This window comes from Lissotriton helveticus, chromosome 3_1, assembly GCF_964261635.1.
Source record: "Lissotriton helveticus chromosome 3_1, aLisHel1.1, whole genome shotgun sequence".
Classification (NCBI taxonomy): Eukaryota; Metazoa; Chordata; class Amphibia; order Caudata; family Salamandridae; genus Lissotriton; species Lissotriton helveticus.
Genome location: NC_136061.1, coordinates 18,990,251 through 19,011,954, shown reverse-complemented (window position 1 = coordinate 19,011,954; position 21,704 = coordinate 18,990,251). Strand labels below are relative to the sequence as shown.

The window sequence follows — 21,704 nt, the reverse complement described above, 5'->3', positions numbered from 1 at the left end:
CTACCATCTATTAACTCTGTTGGTGCTCATACTAGTATATATCTGTTTCTGTCTTATGGTTGCTGCAGCACACATGTTTTTTCCTAAAATGATGCCGGTTCAATAAATGCTTGTTGAAAACGTCCCCTTCGTTTATTCTGTATATCTCTCTTAGACAAAGTGAGCACGAGACACTGAGCGAAAAGTATTATACAGTTTCCATGATCTCTGAGGAGTCAGGGTTGTCATGTTTGATAGTTGTCAGACACTATTTGTTGTTTGGTAAGAGGGGCACATAGTGGCTCTGTGAGCTAGCTGGTCTACAGACTAACATAATCTTGGGGGTATCTGGAATCAGTCTGAACACAAATCCCACAGTTTATGTTCTCTAAAATTGCAGATCCTATATAGATTTAATAGGACCTACATGACACTTTTTACTCATCTGCTTCAGCCACTCCTTGTTTGTTGGCGTCCGTTGGGACTTCCAGTGGGTGGGAATAATAGAGAAAGCCACCAAAGTAGAAATATAAATAAATTCAGCACAGGGTTTATTTACAAGAGCCCTGTACCGCCGAAGCATCATTTTTTTAATGTTTAAAGCAGAGGATGGTGCATCAAAATTTAGTAGTCCAAACAGGCTGTTGAATTTTTCAAAAAAGTCCTTTATTATTTTCAATCTTTAAAAAGGCCATCAGCCAACGCGTTTCGTTCCGTACGAACTTCATCAGGGCTGTAAGAGCACAGATAAAAACACTCAGTATATGGACATACAAAGACATAACACAGTCATATATATATTCACTGAAAAAACCATAGGTTATAGACCATATATAGTTAGGAATTAGCATTTACAAAACCTTGAAAATTCACTGAAAAAACCATAGGTTATAGACCATATATAGTTAGGAATTAGCATTTAAAAAACCTTATTTTACTCACACAAAACCATTGAAATTCCATATATAGTTAGTTGCACTAACTATATATCGCGCATCCGCAATCCACTGCTGATGATGTCACATATTACATCATTCATGACATGGTCAGTGACATCACTGATGACATCACTGATGACATCTCAAATGACATCACTGATGACATCACTGATAACAACATCCAGTGATTTTATGTTTCTGTAAAGTTTAAATATGTCTTACATATTGAAGAATGAGTGGATGTATAAGTGTCTGGACGAAGGATTTAGTAGGTGCATGACTGACTGTATGAGTGAGTGATTAAATGTGTCTCACTGAGTGCATGGGTTAGTGACTAAACTGTCTTAATTTGTGCATCATTATGTCTGTTGTTCTGTAAACTGCTGCATGTGTTGATCAGTAGCTATATGAGTAACTATATGGGTTATTGATTGATTGTCCAAGTATTTGTATGGGAGACTGAGTGTGTGTGTGGCTGGCTGGGAGGTGTGTGACTCTGTGCAGATCAATGTGTACTTATATCAATGATTGTATAACAAGGTAAGTATGTGTTAGTATATGTTTGAAAATGTAAGGTGCTCTATGTTTAACTGTATAGACAAGAAAATGGAAGTGTGATTGATTCTTTACAGGACTGACTAGGTGTGTGAGTAACTCCATGGATGAGTGGCAGAGTGTGAGTGTCTGTATAGGTGTATGAGTGCATATGATAGTGTTGTAAAGATGAGTGATTGTATGTATGAATGATTGTATGGGTGAATGAGTGAATGTGTGTGTAGACGTAGGAATCAGTGAGTACATATGTAGTAACTACTATTGGTGTGTCAATGGTTTCAAAAATTATACTCTGTATTTAACACTGGGTGAAACAGAGGTTATATTAAAATGTGAGGAGATGCATTGTATTGTCACATGAATGATATCATCAGTGATGTGGTCATTGATGTCAAATGAGATGTCATCAGTGATGTCATCAGTGATGTCATTTGAGATGTCATCAGTGATGTCATCAGTGATGTCACTGACCATGTCATGAATGATGTAATATGTGACATCATCAGCAGTGGATTGCGGGTGCGCGATATATAGTTAGTGCAACTAACTATATATGGAATTTCAATGGTTTTGTGTGAGTAAAATAAGGTTTTTTAAATGCTAATTCCTAACTATATATGGTCTATAACCTATGGTTTTTTCAGTGAATTTTCAAGGTTTTGTAAATGCTAATTCCTAACTATATATGGTCTATAACCTATGGTTTTTTCAGTGAATTTCAATGGTTTTTTAATAGCAAATATCATAAGCTGTCGAATGTCAAGTACGTGGTAAGTGAAAACATTTTCGTGTTTATGCACACTGATCTGCTTTGAATGGTGCCCCCCCCCCTCATTTCTATTAGGAGTACTCTCTCTTTGCACATAGTGAAGGGTAGTTAACGCAGGCCTTTGCCCCCGTTGTAATACGTCGTGCCTGCTTCTCTCTCCATTTGATTGATTGTTATCCAAGTATTTATTGTTTTAGAATTGGTTCTCTTTGGTTCATTCTCTATTTACAAACAAACACAGAGTCGCAATACTCTGTTTAGTCTTTGCAGATAACGAAAAATCGTGTAAAAAAAAAAGAAAAGGAATCGAGCAAAATCAGTAGGCCACTAATGGGATCTCTTTTTGACCTCGCTAAAATAGAAACATTAGGAACAACCCCTCATGACAAATACAAAACTAGTGAAATGAACTGAACTCCACACAATGATGGCCGCAAAACAGCTCGGCTCCGCCACCCACCCCGCCCAAAATAACGATAAAGAGCGGCTGCCATGATTGGTTGCGGAATGGCCACGACGGAGCTACGAAATGGTACTGCTCTCATGCTAACCCCAGCTTCAGTCTGAAACATCCAGAAACACTGTAGACTACCAATTCGATCAGTTCCGGTAGCGCCCCAATGTAACCCGGTAGAGAAGAACTAGCCCTCCCCTCTTTGACTGATGGTTCTTGTTGCCTGTCCCTTCTGTTGTCATTTAACAGAACTATTTAGCCTGCTGAAAGGGGTTGTGTTCCGACCGCTGGTTGGTGGAGACATTTTGACTATATTCTGGACCTGCGTTGTCGCGTAATGCGTCATATGACGCGCCGCGTTAGCGCATCCGGAAGTCATCCGGGGCGCGCAGCGCGTAACGTAAGCATAACAAGTCATGTGACTTGTTAATAAAACTTTTCATTGGTTCATTTTACTTTTCTTATTCTAATGATTAAAGGCTTGGTCATATGACCTAAAAATTACGCTTTTTATTACTTCTGAACATTATTTTTTCTTAAATATATGTTATAATGTTCCAGGCTAATGTACTTTCCCGGAAAATTTACAACTGTCCTGCAAGTAAAATATATTCTTTTTTCGAGAAAAAGAGCGTTTCTTCGTCCCATGACGGAGCCGTTGAGCAAAAGAGGGTCGACCTGCTGTCTTAGTCGCCGATACGCCTGAATATGAGATTCTTATCGATCACTTTATGTTGCAGGAATAGAAAACACAACAGCCCTTGACCATTTATCTTTACTGCGTTCCTTCGTATTATACCTTTTACCCTTCATGTAATTGGTCTGCTTTATTTCACTTGCCTTTTAATGATTCTAAAACAGTGACTATCATTAAAAACTTTACCAATGTATATACTACTACCATGTTTTCTTTTAAAAACCTTTATTGTGAAAATGTCATTATACAAATACGAGCCTATAACCACGTGGTCCGGCCACGGAGCAAACTGTAATCGTATATGATGAGTAGACATTTACACTGTAGAGGAACGTAACGGGCGGGCCATTAGGTTGCAAGAACTAAGGTGTCTAACAGTTACGGAATCGGTGGACGTACATTTTATAATTAAAATACGACAGGGCCAGTTACAATAAAATTATCTAGATATACATTTGTGGGCAAGTACCATGGGTGACGTTAATTCGAACTTTCAATAGTACAGTAATCAATAACATATCAGAACTTAATATCAATAGGGATGTCGAAATATTCAATCAATTCTCGTCCCCGCCCGCCATGTGCTTCAAAACTGCATACGTATGTCGTGATTTCAAGGTTCTGCAACCAGTACACAACAAGGAGTTACGAGTCCCATTTATTCCGGCGCCATTTTGGGCGAGGACGGGCAGGTCCAGGATATAGTCAAAATGTCTCTACCAACCATCGACTATGATGATGTTCATATGCTGTATTTATTAGAGTAACACTCATCTGTCCACATGAAATTAATTTGCCACAATCTAAACATGTCATTTTAATCTTTCCAAAGTTCTTCTAAATATTTGGGACCGTTTCCCTTGCCTCTGATGCTGTCAGTGCCACTTCTTTGATGAATGTACTAGCAGGTCAGGGGTTCTCCTCCAAATCTCTCTTTTATGCAGCACTATAATTAATTGGTGCCACCTCTCCATATGACGATGCATGGTATAGTTACCATAACTATATATTTTTTCGGTTCCTCTGGAGAGTTCATCGTGGCAGATGAAGCGTGTAACGTACCGGGCATTTACCTTTTTTTGCATGTACAGGAAAGGGAAAAAAAATCGAGCGTCCGAGTTCTAAGGTGTCCCAGGGCCATTTTAGTGGGCCAGGCCCAAATCCAAAGAACAGGCCGCCATTTTGAGAGTCCTGTTGCAGCCGCCTGTCGCTGTAGCATCAAGAGCAGCCGAAACTCAGCTGAATGGCAACTGAAACGGTAAAGGGGCGCCCCACTACAGCAGACGAGCCTCCACCTAGGAAGGCCCGTTCACGCCGCCCTTCCCCCCCCCCCCCCCCCCTCGGGCACCCCGCACCGTTATTCGGAGCAGTATTGTAGGATGGCCACACCAGTGCGGCAACTTGCTAGACATCACCTCGGTGGTAACCGAATCTCAACGCCTTGTGGTGTCTTCTATTCAGAAAACATTGTTATGCTGCCTTCGACCTATTCGCCGCAAGTGCGCACACAACTCAACTGCATAGCTTGCTAGACACCACCTCGGTGCCATCCGGATCTTGGAATCTCAGCGCCTTTTGGTGTCTTCTCTTCAGAAAATATTGTTGCGCTGCCTTTGGCCCCATTCGCACATCGGTCCGCTACTGACGCCATCTCACAGGCTAATGGGGCGCCCCACGCCGAGTTTCAGCATTGTAGGATGACCACACCAGTACAGCAACTTGCTAGACATCACCTCGGTGCCATCCGGATCTCGGCGCCCCACTGCAGATGAAGTGCCTCTCAACTATGAAACCACCACGGTGACATCCGGATCTTGGCGCGTTGTGCTGCCTTCGGCCTATTCGCACATCGGTCCGCTACTGACGCCATCTCACAAGCTAATGGGGCGCCCCACGCCGAGTTTCAGCATTGTAGGATGACCACACCAGTACAGCAACTTGCTAGACATCACCTCGGTGTCATCCGGATCTCGGCGCCCCACTGCAGATGAAGTGCCTCTCAACTATGAAACCACCACGGTGACATCCGGATCTTGGCGCGTTGTGCTGCCTTCGGCCTATTCGCACATCGGTCCGCTACTGACGCCATCTCACAGGCTAATGGGGCGCCCCACGCCGAGTTTCAGCATTGTAGGATGACCACACCAGTACAGCAACTTGCTAGACATCACCTCGGTGCCATCCGGATCTCGGCGCCCCACTGCAGATGAAGTGCCTCTCAACTATGAAACCACCACGGTGACATCCGGATCTTGGCGCGTTGTGCTGCCTTCGGCCTATTCGCACATCGGTCCGCTACTGACGCCATCTCACAGACTAATGGGGCGCCCCACGCCGAGTTTCAGCATTGTAGGATGACCACACCAGTGCACCTTACTAGACACCACCTCGGTGCCATCCGGATCTTGGCATCTCAGCGCCTTGTGGTGTCTTCTATTCAGAAAATATTCTTGCGCTACCTTTGCCCCATTCACACATCGGTCCGCTACTGACGCCATCTCACAGGCTAATAGGGCGCCCCACGCCGAGTTTCAGCATTGTAGGATGACCACACCAGTACAGCAACTTGCTAGACATCACCTCGGTGCCATCCGGATCTCGGCGCCCCACTGCAGATGAAGTGCCTCTCAACTATGAAACCACCACGGTGACATCCGGATCTTGGCGTCTTGTGCTGGTTCCGGCCTATTCACACATCGGTCCGCTACTGACGCCATCTCACAGGCTAATGGGGCGCCCCACGCCGAGTTTCAGCATTGTAGGATGACCACACCAGTACAGCAACTTGCTAGACATCACCTCGGTGCCATCCGGATCTTGGCATCTCAGCGCCTTGTGGTGTCTTCTAGTCAGAAAATATTGTTGCGCTGCCTTTGGCCCCATTCGCACATCAGTCCGCTACTGACACCATCTCACAGGCCAACAGGGCGCCCCACGCCGACTTTTACCATTGTAGGATGGCCACACCAGTGCCACAACTTGCTAGACACCACCTCGGTGCCATCCGGATCTTGGCATCTCAGCGCCTTGTGGTGTCTTCTATTCCGAAAATATTGTTGCGCTACCTTTGGCCCCATTCGCACATTGGTCCGCTACTGCCGCCATCTCACAGGCCAACGGGGCGCCCCACGCCGACTTTCAACATTGTAGGATGGTCACACCAGTGCGGCAACTTACTAGACACCACCTCGGTGCCATCCGGATCTTGGCGCGTTGTGCTGCCTTCGGCCTATTCGCACATCGGTCCGCTACTGACGCAAACTCACAGGCCAACGGGGCGCCCCACGCCGACTTTCAGCATTGTAGGATGGCCACACCAGTGCTGCAACTTGCTGGACACCACCTCGGTGCCATCCGGATCTTGGCGCGTTGTGTTGCCTTCGGCCTATTCGCACATCGGTCCGCTACTGACGCCGCCTCACGTGCCAACGTATTTTCTCCGCATTTTATACCCTATGCCGCATAACAGGTCATGTGACTTGTTTATAAAACTTTTCATTGGTTCATTTTACTTTTGGTTTCATAATGATGGAAGGCTTGATCATATGACCTAAAAACAACACTTTTCATTGGATGAAAACTTTTTTTTTTCCCCAAACGATGAAAGCCCCACCTTGTTTCTGGATGTTTCAGACTGAAGCTGGCGTCAGCATGAGAGCACCACCATCTCGTAGCTCCGTCGTGGTCATTCCGCGAGCAATCATGGCAACCGCTCCCCACCAGAAGCCTACAGGAGTCGGGGGCCCCCAAAACTTTTGATGAATCCTCAAGGCGGAGGGGACGCTTTCGAGAATGGGGTCCAAGACCTAGCAGACAAGCGTCCGATTTCCAAGGTGTCCCAGGGCCATTTCAGTGGACCAGGCCCAAAAAGGAAACAGCCTGCCGCCATTTTGAGAGTCCTGTGACAGCCGCCTATCGCTGCACCGCAAGAGTTGGCGCAACTCAGCTGAATTGCGGCTTTTGACACAGTGGACCAAAAACGGACGGAATGGCAACTGAAACGGTAAAGGGGCGCCCCACTACAACAGATGACACTCCACCTGGAGAGGCCCGTTCACGCCGCCTCCCCCGGGGCGCCCCACGCCGTTATTCGGAGCAGCATTGTAGGATACCAAAACCAGTGCGGCAACTTACTGGACATCACCTTGGTGCCATCGTTCTGCTGCCTTGGAACTATTCGCACAACAGTTTGCTACTGATGACCCACCCCCCGCGACGCCCCACGCCGGAAATCTGGACGTTGTGCTGCGTTGGGACTATTCGCACAGCCGACCGCTACTTCGTTGTTTTTCCCTAAAAATGTTTATATGTTATTACTGTTTTTGTTTTCTTGTATATATTTATAAGTTATTAAAGTTTTATAATCTTACTACTTTGTCGGAGTGCTATATATTTTTAATGTGACACATAATTGTAAAAACTTTGATGTACAAAGAGTCATTCCTGGAATCTTCCGCTTCAGGCTCGGTCCCCTCCCCAATCACAATACAGGATGGTTTTCAGATAATAGGAACGCGTCTGCTGTGACGGATCTCATCGAGTGTGGGCCTTGATCTACTATAACTCCTTTGAAGAGGGGTGATTCTTTACAGCTGGGGCCATAAACTACATCTGCAGGGCTAGCTGATACCCTAGGACCGGCCTGGACAATCGGACACAGAGGAAAAGGAGTGTCAGAGGGTGCGGTAGTGAATAGGGCGAAAGGGAGGTGTCGGGCGGGCACAGGGTGTGATTCTCAGGGAAGAGCAGCGCAGATGGGGGGAGGTTTATTACCCATGCATAAGACAGAGAGCGGGGGTGACCACTGCCTGGGGGAGATGCTTGCGAGGGTGGGGAGCCATGCTAAGGATCGACAGCGTGCACAGAGTGGGTCTGGTCAAGGCATCTAAAATGGCTGCCGTGCACGACAAAAGTGTGGAATTTGAAAAAAGACAAGATGGCGCAGACAATGTTTTTCAACACTTCCTGATTTCCTTCGAATCGAACGTTAACAGACGTTGGGGCATATTACCAAAGTTAAGCGATATTTATCCCTAACGATGCTTAGCAACGATTTTTTTACCGCTAAGCATCGTCAGAAATTATCGCAGATAAACCTTGCTATTATCAAGGTTTATCGCAAATACGATAAAAAACTACCGCAATGCATTAATATCGCTGAAAACTCAGCGATATTCATGCATTACCGAGCTAATGCTCTTAGCCATGTTATCCACCTCCCATTGGATAACATGGCTAAGAACTGCTCAGGGCAGGTGCTAGCTTTTGGAGATATTCGCGCTTATCGCGAATATTTCCAAAAGTTGATAATAGGAGATAGCGAGGTTAGCGACTGTTTCCAGTCGCTAACATCTTGGCATGCCCACTTTGCATGTCATTAGTGATAAATATCACTCACATGCAAAGTGGGGCCCAAGATTGTCGCTATCTCCTACTAGCCGTCGCTAACTGGTGTTAGCAACAGCTAGGTAATACAGATATAATTTTATCTCCGCGAAGCGGAGCGCTGTTACAGATATATATCTTGTTTTTGAACGTTAATTTCTCAAAATCCACTGAAGCACATATATTGAGACCTAGCAAAGGCACATCGAGCTACCAGTCCCTACAATTTTGCCAAGTTTCGTGCAAATCCATTCAGCCGTTCGATTATTATTATTATTTTTTTTTTTGCCCCGCGGGGCCCTTTTAAAACCTCCACATCAAACCTAAGAGGTCAAGGAGGATCTACTATGCCCCTTATGGTCATTTGCCCCTTCGCTTTGGCCTCCTCTTGTCTCTCGATCCTACCGAGAGACAAGATGGCGGCCGCTACGGACTGTTTGCAATGTTTACAGACGCCGGAGAACCAATCAGCTTCGCAAACCTCCGTTACGCGAAGCGGAGCGCTGTTACAGATATATATCTTTTTTTGAACGTTAATTTCTCAAAATCCACTGGAGCACATATATTGAGACCTAGCAAAGGCACATCGGGCTACCAGTCCCTAATATTTTACCAAGTTTCGTGCAAATCCATTCAGCCGTTCGATTATTATTATTATTATTTTTTTTTGCCCCGCGGGACCCTTTTAAAACCTCCACATCAAACCTAGGGGGTCAGCGAGGATCTACTATGCCCCCTTATGGTCATTTGCCCCTTCGCTTTGGCCTCCTCTTGTCTCTCGATCCTACCGAGAGACAAGATGGCGGCCGCTACGGACTGTTTGGAATGTTCACAGACGCCGGAGAACCAATCAGCTTCGCTTCACAAAGCTCCGTACCGCGAAAAGTCCGCGAACCGGAGCGCTGCCCGGTCCGCTGTTACAGATATATATCTTTTTTTGAACGTTAATTTCTCAAAATCCACTGGAGCACATATATTGAGACCTAGCAAAGGCACATCGGGCTACCAGTCCCTAATATTTTACCAAGTTTCGTGCAAATCCATTCAGCCGTTCGATTATTATTATTATTTTTTTTTTTTGCCCCGCGGGACCCTTTTAAAACCTCCACATCAAACCTAGGGGGTCAGCGAGGATCTACTATGCCCCCTTATGGTCATTTGCCCCTTCGCTTTGGCCTCCTCTTGTCTCTCGATCCTACCGAGAGACAAGATGGCGGCCGCTACGGACTGTTTGGAATGTTCACAGACGCCGGAGAACCAATCAGCTTCGCTTCACAAAGCTCCGTACCGCGAAAAGTCCGCGAACCGGAGCGCTGCCCGGTCCGCTGTTACAGATATATATCTTTTTTTGAACGTTAATTTCTCAAAATCCACTGGAGCACATATATTGAGACCTAGCAAAGGCACATCGGGCTACCAGTCCCTACAATTTTGCCAAGTTTCGTGCAAATCCATTCAGCCGTTCGGGCTAAAAGTGAGGCCAACCGCCCTATGGAAAACTCAATGTTAAAAACACGTTTTGGGACCCCCCTTTTTTCTCGGCCCCCCCTTGACGAACCCCCCCAAATTTTCAAGGGCTGCTCAGAAACAAAATGTGCCATTTTCCTGAAAATTTCAGCCAATTCCGTCCACAAACGCCAAAGTTATTAGACATAGAATTTTCAAAAATCCCATAGAGAAAAAATCCTAACTATATATACCTACTGGCGACCGCCAGTAGGTAATATACACAAATATTTACAAAATATTTACATAGACAAAAAAATATATATACAAATCTGAAAAACGTCTGATATTACATTATTGTACAAACAGTATCCATATGATTAAACCGAGATAGGAATCCCTGAAGAAAGGAGGAAAGGAAGAAAGAGAGAAAAAGTAACAATCATATTGTGATATCTCAAAGTTACTAGTTAGAGAGAGATATCTATAAGCTAGAGAACAAGAGAGAAAGGGAAGATACATAATAGTAGAAGTAGAAAAGTCAAAAGGTCAAGAAAATGAGAAAATGAATAAAAAAAATATATAGACCACAGTTATTGGGAGACGTGGGAGAAAAACTCATAGAATTCTCATCCCCTTTCCTTTGGACCATTCTTATTACGGGGCCCAATCTGTTTATGGCCACCCAAAAGAACATATTGCTCAATCATATTCATTAATATTACATAAAGAGGGTCTAACTGCAAGGGAGCATCAAAAATAACCAAACACAGATTGCAAAAGTGGTAATACCTCACACTCACCTAGAGAAACAAGCCTGGTGACAAATGAGGCTACCAAGCGTAGTATATATGGATTATGACCTCCACGTCAAGATCTCCCAATATATGGATGAGACGTATTGTGAAGAATTCCTTAACGCTAATGAGCGTCACCGGGCAGGAGACTTTTTATTCCGGACACGAAAGGACCATGTATCTATGTAGAGAAAATATATACGTTGATACATAATGTGTCTTAAACTCCCTGAAGAGGTTACTCTGACACATTATACCTAGAGGCCGAACCCAGAAATGAACTATAACGTACACCATATAGTTCCCGGGTCAGTCTTAAAGAAATTGACAAGCGTGAAAAACATATTTTGACCACATGTGTCATAGTACTGCTGTGAGGAGAGAGAACATGCTCACCAATTCAAGTAGCAAAGTAGGCCAAGTTCCAATGCTGTACCAGGTGTGGATCAGTGGAACTGCTATTGAAACCCGAAAGGAATGGAAAAATTAATATAGACGGAGGATAAGGGACATGTAGAGAATTTGATAAAGGGGAACATAAAGAGAGAAAAGGGAAAAACTAGAAACCGAGATTGAAACTTTAGAAAGAGAAATCAAAGATATGCCTGAAAAAGACCTCGTGGAAAAAAACTATGCCATACTAAAAGAGGTGATGGAAAAACATCAGCTATATCTTAAGAACAAAAAATTAACAAAAATCAAAAGGGTTGACAGAGACTATAAAGATGGGAGGGTGTATACCTTTGCGAAAAAATTTGATGGCATACAGGTCACAGATGATACCAACAAAAAAGGTTGAGGGATAGCAGAGAGGAGAGTGAAGACATAGGCTCCAATAGTAATCTCTCGGTTTCATCACAGGGTAGTGTGGCATCCAACACCACTGTCCCGGATGTCCCTTTAGAAGAGGGGGCCAGTTCCTTTCAAAAGGAATTGGCAAAACTCAGAATGAGCAACCGCCTACAACAGAAAAAGGATATAACAAGAAAACAAGGCGGGGTGGGAGGAGAGCCAAAAACAGATATAAAAGGCAAACCAGGGAACAATCCGAATGTGGGAACGAAACCCAAGAAGTAAATTCTGTGAATACATGTACTAATGTTGATGCGATTTTGTTGCCTGATGTCAGTAATGATTTAAAAATTGTAAATCTCTCAAATAAAATTTTGGATGCTGAGGAAGTAAAGATCTTGAGTAAAGGCCTTAATTTTTGTCTGACGCAGGAGGGTGACTTTGCTAATGTCCATATTGACCTCTTCAAATTTGTCAGGGTTCTGAAGTTAAAGGATTACTTTACCAATAGGCCACAAGACTCAGAGGAAACTATAAATCCACCTAGCCTAGGAACCCATACAATAGGCGAGGTACGTGGAGTACATTGTCTTATGACATTGACGGAAGAGGATAATATGGACATCCCCGCTTTACTCAGAGACATGAATATATCACAGACAACCAGTACTGACACCGGCCTACGTCCGCGATCCAAATTCATTCCAACACACTCCTATCATCGTAACATTGATATCTTTCATGAAAAAATCACTAGGGAACTTTACGATTTAGAAAAACCAAGAAGGTTTACTCCGAAAATACCACACAATATTACAGTGAAAGAAAAACAAGCACTTAAGAGATTAAACGATGACAGGAATATTGTAATTAGAGAGGCTGACAAGGGCGGCAACGTCGTTATAATGAATCACAGTGACTACATGGGGGAGATAACAAGACAACTGAGTAACAAACTGTTCTATAGAGAGATGTCGAGTAACCCAATCCCTGACAGTGCCCAACTGATCAACACCCACCTAAGCGACTGGAAAGAAATAGGATTACTCTCTGAAGAAGAATTCAGGTTTCTATTGGTTGAGTCTCCATCTTACCCTTGTATCTATGTCCTGCCCAAAGTACATAAAGGTGGTCCATTTCCGCCGGGCAGGCCCATTATTTCGGGGGTGGGATCACCGACAGAAAAACTTTCCCAATTTGTGGACGCTAAACTCCAGAGTTATGTCCCCAACTTGCCCTCCTATGTGAGGGACAGTAAAGACATTTTGAGTAAACTAAAAGACTATGAATGGACTGAAGACCTTCTATTTGTGACTCTCGACGTGGAAAGTCTTTATACTTGTATTGACAAAGAGCATGGGATCATGGCTATCCGTTCCTTTCTTGATAAAGATGATGCCACATTGTATGACTACAACGAGATGATTGTCTCTATGATTATGATCATCCTGACTAATAACTATTTCCTCTTTGACAAACGTTGGTTCCACCAACTACGTGGAACTGCGATGGGCTCCAAGTTTGCTCCCTCTTACGCCTGCCTCTTTATGGGGTGGTTCGAGAGGGAGCACGCTTGGAGCAGAAGTGCCTCCCCCTGGATCAACAACATCGTATACTGGGGGAGGTATATAGATGACGTGATTTGTTTATGGTCTGGACCAATATGTCACCTTTCTCAATAATAACACCTATAATGTCAAATTCACTATGACCTATCATCTGAATCGTATCAATTTTCTTGACATTCAATTCTATGTCAAATCGGGCAAAATAGAAAGCACTCTTTACAGAAAAGATACTGCATGTAATGCGGTACTTCACGCCACTAGTGCACACCCTAAATCAGTGGTAAACAATATCCCCTTTGGGGAAATGACCAGAATTAGGCGTAACTGTAGTGAAGAGGTGACGTTCAATACTCATATCAAGGACACTGTTGAAAGGTTCTCTAGAAGAGGGTATGAGCGTTCCATTCTGGAAAAGGCTGAAAAAAGAATTCATAATATCCCTAGGGAAGTAACACTTCAAGATAAACTGAAAAGAGACAGTGGGAACCAAAAGGCCAGATTTATTACTCAATATAACAGACACAGTGGAGACATCTTTAACGTATTTCGCAAACACTGGTATCTATTGACTGATATACCTGGTTTAAAGGAGTACGTTGACAACAAACCCTCTATAACATACAGGAGGGGTAAAACACTAAGGAACACTTTATGTCCGAGTTACGTGACAACCACAAAGAATGATGGGAACTGGTTCCCGCCGAAACCAAAAGGTTTTTACACCTGTGGGTCATGTAGTGTCTGTCCGATGGGTAAGAACAAAATGCACAGTTTCAGTTACAACACGGACAAAATTTACAACATTGACCATTTCATGAATTGCAATACCACACATGTAGTTTATGTACTGGGGTGCAGGTGTGGGATTATTTATGTTGGGAGCACGATTCGTTGTTTAAAAGTGAGAATGCAGGAACACAGACGTGCTATCAAAACTAAAGACTCTAGATACCCGATTACTGAACATTATATGAAGGAACATCCAGATGATCTATCTTTTTGGTTTCATGGCATTGATCATGTCCCAGCCCCTCTGAGAGGTGGTAATAGGGAGCTCCTCCTGAGACAAAGAGAATCCAGGTGGATATGTACCCTTAGGGCAATTGAGCTTGGACACAATACCGATGGGGAGATGCACTTCTTTCTTGGTTAGAAAAATGAGAAATGTACATGTTTAATGATTGTTGGAAAATCTGTCCCCATAGGCGGACCCGATATCTTTACATCAGATTCTCTTTGGAAACTCATGTCCGATCTTGCAATGACTGTTATAACTCATGTTTCCATCATGTCCTGTAATGATTATAATAATTCATGTTTCCATCATGTTCTGTACTGTAAATAGCCACAATGAAATGGAGCCCATCACTCATGAATAAACCCATATTGAGTACCTTTCCCCCCCCCCAAATGTATAGTACACATATATATGTTTGCCAGGGAATACATGTTTGGATTTTGAGTAATTTATTTCCTTCTATTATGTTATTTGGTTTTCTCTCTTCTCTCTTTTTTCTCTTTTTCTCTGTTTTTCATTTTCTTCTCTCTTCCATTACAACTATTACACTAATTCTAATTCTCAATGGGACAGCAATTGGATTATCGTACTACTTAATATTCTGAGATAACCCTGTGAGAAATCGGGTGTTGTCGGGATAGTCAAAGAGGTATATTTACCTCAGTAGTTCGAGACTAACATATTTATTTGTCTTGACGTGAGGAGCAGGTTACAATAGCTCAACTGGAAGAGAGATAACTTATAGATCCGAAGGTCTTTGGTTCAATCCTGACTTTTGGTACATATATTTTGTGTGCAATTATTTGTTTATGTAATTATTTTGTCGTTCTTCCCTAGACTTGCTTTTCTGTTTATTTATCTTATTGTGCTGACGAAACTATGCTGACAATAATTGATTTGCGTGAAACCAGTGGTGTCCGGGTAGTGAAAAAGTCATAACTGCTTTGGTAACTCGAAACCGACATATTCCTTTACTTTACTGGACGTGAGTAGCAGGTTGCAGTAGCTCAGTTGGAAGAGAGCTAGCTCTTAGATCCAAAGGTCCCAGGTTCAATCCTGCCTTCCGGCAAACCTTTTTTGTGCAATGAATTTATTTGTAATTACTTTGCCGTTTTTCCCTAGACTTGTTTTTGTGTATATTTATTTCTATGTGATGACGAAATTATGTTGATAAGAATTGATTTGTTGCACTTACATCCTTGTTTGCTATTCTAATTGTGCTTTATAAGGAGCTTTCGAATTACATTTAAACATGGCGCCCGTTTAAATGCCCTATGTTTATTTCTGGTGCCTAATCATCACGTGACTCGCTTTGGGTGAATTATGGGTAATTTTATCCTATTTTTAACCGGCGTGATGGTTATGGCGGGTTGTTTGAAGAAAACGGGTTTGGAGATTCGGACTCGGCATTTACGGGTAAGATGACTGTGTAGTGTTGGGGCCCTAGGCCCACATGGTGGAGTAAAGCATGACACAGGACACCAGTTAGGGGATCGTAGATCTGGCCACGAGCACGTGCGCTCTGGCTCTTTTATTACCAGCGTCACCTGACCCAGTGACGTCTGTGGTGGGTGGGTGTTTAGTGTAGGGTTACACACAGAACAACTAGACTGTGTCCTAGCAGGACACTACATTCCTCCCAAACTTTAATGAAAGGAAAAGCGAATGTCCGACCTGCAAGAAAAACAGAACAATAACATTTGATAGCCCCAACAGATCCTCTTCAGGCGATCAGCTGGGAGAATGTTGAAAGTTCCAAAACTACAAAGTCAATCAGATGAGCTTCACCTCGGCGGTGTACTTCAGATCATCTGTGTCTTGCTGTGTTGACGCTTATATACAGTGTTCATCACTTGGAGCATTGAGAGCAGGATGGGTGTGACCGTTGAGGGGTCTCGCAGGTGTTCCAAGTCCAGTGGATGACAACGCTTGTTGGTTGTAGGAGATGACTATGTCACGAGGGGTCTTTCTTTGGATTTGCTGATCTTGATGCCTTCACATCTCCGTCCGGCCAAGTAACTTCCGACTTGCCTTCCTTGCCAGACTCCTCTCTCACTGGAGCCTCGAAGACTGGCCTCTCCTGCTTGGACTCTTCTCTCACTAGAGACGCTGGGAGGACCCTCTTGCCGGACACGATGGGACCGGGTGGGCCGTGCGGGCTTCGCATGAGCCGCGCAAAGGCGTCGCTGCAGAACTGCCAATGGACTCACCGCCAAGTCTCTCATGATGTCCTCGGGGGTGTTGATGTCATCCGCCAGGATGGTCTTGCCGTTAGGACATGGGTTCAGTGTCTTCAACAGACCGTTTCTCGGTGCCAGGTGTTTACCTGGGGCCTTCATGCTTCCTGTTGCCTCTCGTGGAGCTGCCGCCGCTGCACCTCTCCCATCCGGATTCCTCTCTCACAGGATATGCGGCCGAGGCCCTTGTCCCCTGGACCGCCACTTGATCGCGTGGGCTGTACGGGTCGCTGCCGAACTTCGAACATGGCCACAGTCGAGTCTTGTGTAGTCCACAAGGGTGGATTGTCTAGTGCTCGGGTATGCTCTGCTTCGGTAAGCTTCAGGTTCACGGGGCACCCATGCAGTTCTTCAGTGGTTGGTCTCCTCGAATGCAGGTTGTAGGGATTACTGGGATCCACACGGATGTTGCGATGTTCCTTGGCCAGCACCGATGTTCCTGTGTGCTGACTGTTGCGATGCTCCTTGGACAGCACCGATGTTCCTGTGTGCTGTGGTTCTCTCTCCTCCTCTGTGGAGTGATGTTGTGTTACTTCATTCTTCCTCTCCGTTCACTTCCTCGACGCGGTCCGGTCTTCTTTCTTGCTTTCTCATGCTAACCAGGATTCTCCATGTAGCGGGCCCTCTACATGTCGTCCCCGTGGTCTTGTCCATGTGGTAGGACACTGTCTTCACTTGGCTTGGTGACTAGACCTGTCGTCGTATCTTCTCTGTTGTTGCTTTTCTTTCCTTGGTGACCAGACCGGGTGGTCGGTTTTCATCTTGGGCATGAGTTGTCATGCTGTGCTATTTTCTTTGTGGTCGCTATTCACCGTCACGGTGTTTTCGCGTTGGCGCGCTTTGTCTGTGCGGAGGAGGGTTGCGTCACCGCTCCTGGTGCAACTCTGGTGCATGCTGCCATGCGTGCTGACGATGGCGCTCCGGTTGCTGCAAGACATCGCTGTCTCTGTTGGGGACCTTTGTGTGCTGTCCCGTGGCGTTGGCGTGTCGCTGTGTAGCGTCACGCTGGCGCTCCTGATTCCTGGCACGTTCCGGCGCAGTGCTGGGCGGTCCTGTTGTGCGGGTGTGGAATTCTTGGACGCTCGTTGCGAGTCGTTGGGTACTTGCTGCTTTGGCTGTTGTCAGGGACTTGCTGCTTTGGACCGTTGGCGGGAGTGGTTGATGCTGCGGTGAACACCTGTGGCCACAAGGCGTCGCTGCGCTCTCCGTCGTTTGATCTCGGCAGTCGTTTCCCTGGACGTTCTCCCAGTGCTTGGCAGTCGTTTCCACCAGACGTTCTGTCAGTGCTTGGATGCTTGGTGAGGCGTTCGTGCCTCTTTCCCACGTCGCACTGGAAGTGGCATCTGCAGACCCTTTGCTGGTGTGTGTGGGTGTCTTCTGCGTGGTTGCGCACTTACTTGCTGCGGGAGTTTAGATGCTTTCCTTGGGGCGTTACTCAGTCTGAGGCCCCTTGGTGCTGCTGTTGGCCCATCGTGGGTTTGTGCAATGCTTGTTTTGTGTCTCGCCGGGAGTCTTTCGGCTTGTGGAGCTGCACTCCGCGGGCACTGTGTTGCTGCGGGCTTGTTGTAGGTTGCAGTCTGTAGGTGGTTGGCTTAAGGCTTGTTTTATTTCTCCTGACGCAGGTGCACTTTTGCTTTTGGCCACTGGGTGGCAGTGATCTATGCTTTCCTCGGTGTCTCGCAGCTTGCTGGGACCCGTGGAGAACTGCTTCTGTCCTGCCTCATGCTGCACTCGCCGTGCTGGGGTGTTGAGAGACCAGACTGGCACCAGAGGGCTGCTTCCTTACTCATGGTGAGTGTCCCGGTTACTTTCTCCGGGCCCTCGCAGCAGTCAAAGTGTTCACCGGCTTTGGGGGAGGGGGGTGACTCTGATCGCTGCGGGCAGTCTCTTCCCATTTCCCTCGGGGTCATGCAGTCTGCCATTTGGCTGGGGGGTTTCACCTGCAGCGGGCATTGGACCGAAAGCCTCCCTGCCCTGCAGTAATCCCCCTGCTCACCTCCGCCCGGTCGCCGCAGCACCTCAGCTCACACGCTGCGCTGGGCGGAGGAAAAGCCGACTTCAATGAGTGCTTGCCGCTTTGAACGGCTGCAGTCTGTGTCCTCTCGCCGCTGTCGCAGCTCCACAGTTAATAGGCTGCGGGGGACAGTGTGTGTGCAGCAGTTGCGGGTACTGGACACTGTCGCTGCGGGTGGGCTCCGCTTTTGTATTTTTAAAACTCTGCAGCTCTCCGGCTGGGGGCTATGTCTGAACGGATGGGGCAGCTTGTACCGTGGGTGAGCTCCGCTTGATCCGGCGGCACTGGGTCTTTGGCTTTTCTCTCCCCGCCCGCGGCAGCTCCTTTTCAAATGCTGCGCGGGGCGGGGGGTGATCCAGGCAGGCCGCGGGTGGGCTCCGCCGGCGCTGCTTTGTTGAACGTTTATTTGCGGCAAAGCACCATGTCCCGCGGGTGGGCTCCGCTTCGTGGTAGTACGCTGCGGGCGTTTTTCCTTTGCACACCACGGGCACAGTCAGGGATCGCAGCGGGTAGGCTCCGCTTCAGTGCTTTCACTCTCCCCGCCTGCCGCGCTTCACACACCGCGCGGCGGGGAGTGCTGCAGGCAGGCCACGGGTGGGCTCCGCGAGTCTTGCTTTGATGCAGGGACAATGGCGGGCACCCCTCGCACAGTTTGGGGCACAGTTTATGTTTATAGCGGGTGGGCTCCGCTTTGGTGCACAGTCTTCCGGGGGAGTCACCTCCCGCTCCCGGCTCACCTTCGGCCAACGGGCCAGGTCCTGGGCTGCGGTCGCGGCGGGTGGGCTCCGTCCGACCGGTGCACCTCTCCGGTGGGGGTCTCTGCTTCGCGGCCGTCTCAGGTGGGCACTGGGCGGTCCGCTCCTCCTGGTGGAGCTGGATGGTGGCGGCCGACGCGGGTAGGCTCCGGACGGCTCGTCCTCCAAGGCTGGTGCGGTGGGCCTCCGGTCGCTGCAGGCTGTGGGGCTCCGACGTGCCCACCGGCTTCTCGGCGCGCTGCGCCCTGCTACAGGGGGTGCCCTGCAGGCGGGCAGCTCTCTCCCCCTTTTACCAGGATGTATAGCAGTGGCACGCGTGGCTTCACTACCGGCCTCGTCGCCAATGTAGTGTTGGGCCTTAGGCCCACATGGTGTAGGAAAGCATGACACAGGACACCAGTTAGGGATAGCAGATCTGGCCACGAGCACGTGCGCTCTGGCTCTTTTATTACCAGCGTCACCTGACCCAGTGACGTCTGTGGTGGGTGGGTGTTTAGTGTAGGGTTACACACAGAACAACTAGACTGTGTCCTAGCAGGACACTACAGACTGCTGCTGATAATCTTTCTGGGAGGGCCTCATGCTAGTAGTGCAGCAGTTCCGCGATTTTGGCCCTATGATAACTATTTGTTCACTTCTGTCTCTCTGCGATATACTTTTGAGAGATCCGATTTGTGATTAGGAATGGAACACTCTTATTCTCTAATGAATGATGGTTACTTTATAGGGATATATAGACGCTATGCATTAGGAATGGAACACTCTTATTCTCTAATGAATGATGGTTACTTTATAGGGATATATAGACGCTATGCATTAGGAATGGAACACTCTTATTCTCTAATGAATGATGGTTACTTTATAGGGATATATAGACGCTATGCATTAGGAATGGAACACTCTTATTCTCTAATGAATGATGGTTACTTTATAGGGATATATAGACGCTATGCATTAGGAATGGAACACTCTTATTCTCTAATGAATGATGGTTACTTTATAGGGATATATAGACGCTATGCATTAGGAATGGAACACTCTTATTCTCTAATGAATGATGGTTACTTTATAGGGATATATAGACGCTATGCATTAGGAATGGAACACTCTTATTCTCTAATGAATGATGGTTACTTTATAGGGATATATAGACGCTATGCATTAGGAATGGAATACTCTTATTCTCTAATGAATGATGGTTACTTTATAGGGATATATAGACGCTATGCATTAGGAATGGAACACTCTTATTCTCTAATGAATGATGGTTACTTTATAGGGATATATAGACGCTATGCATTAGGAATGGAATACTCTTATTCTCTAATGAATGATGGTTACTTTATAGGGATATATAGACGCTATGCATTAGGAATGGAACACTCTTATTCTCTAATGAATGATGGTTACTTTATAGGGATATATAGACGCTATGCATTAGGAATGGAACACTCTTATTCACTAATGAATGATGGTTATTTTATGGGGATATATAGACGCTATGCATTAGGAATGGAACACTCTTATTCACTAATGAATGATGATTACTTTATAGGGATATATAGACGCTATGCATTAGGAATGGAACACTCTTATTCTCTAATGAATGATGGTTACTTTATAGGGATATATAGACGCTATGCATTAGGAATGGAACACTCTTATTCTCTAATGAATGATGGTTACTTTATAGGGATATTTAGACGCTATGCATTAGGAATGGAACACTCTTATTCACTAATGAATGATGGTTATTTTATGGGGATATATAGACGCTATGCAGGTTAAATGTAATGTGACATCAATTACGACCACTTAAGCACAACAATGCGAAATATCTTGATTTAATATTACGATATCTAGGTGGTTGGTACCTTCGCCCTCAATAGACGGGAGACCTCTTATTTTAGCGTTTGCATGTATTGAGATATTTGTCATCTCCTTTGTTTATAATTAAACTGTATATAATTCTAGGTGCAAGGTTAACAAATATAGATAGTGCTACTGTGAAGTGAATATTGAAAACGTTTCTCTTATTATTTTTTACAGAGATTACGATCCGTTCTCTTGGGGAGATTATTACTAGTGGTTCAGGTCTTTACCCATGTCCTTGACCACTGCGAGTGTTTAAAATTTACAGGTATTTTTTGTTCACACGTATATATATAAAAAACATTTATAAAATTTACTGATAGGTATTGGTGGTATCACTGTTATTAATTTGCTAATAAGTATTTATCTCTCCTAATAGTTTCCACCCCCTATTTATGCCAGCTCTTTATGTGCTTTTCTATAAGTTG

General features: G+C 45.5%; 1 protein-coding gene across 3 annotated transcripts in view; it reads left to right on the top strand.

Annotated features, from left to right (window-relative positions):
- LOC144822040 (scavenger receptor cysteine-rich domain-containing group B protein-like) overlaps positions 1-21,704 on the top strand; it is a 346,782-nt gene that overhangs the window by 223,548 nt on the left and 101,530 nt on the right. The window contains exon 5 of one of the 3 annotated variants that reach the window (XM_078679108.1): positions 21,454-21,552. The exons of the other annotated variants lie outside the window; for them this stretch is intronic. Within the exon in view, the coding sequence (XP_078535234.1) occupies positions 21,454-21,518 (65 nt within the window). The 3' untranslated portion in view covers positions 21,519-21,552. Of the gene's footprint in view, positions 1-21,453; positions 21,553-21,704 lie in introns of those variants that run through there. 3 annotated transcript variants of the gene reach the window in all.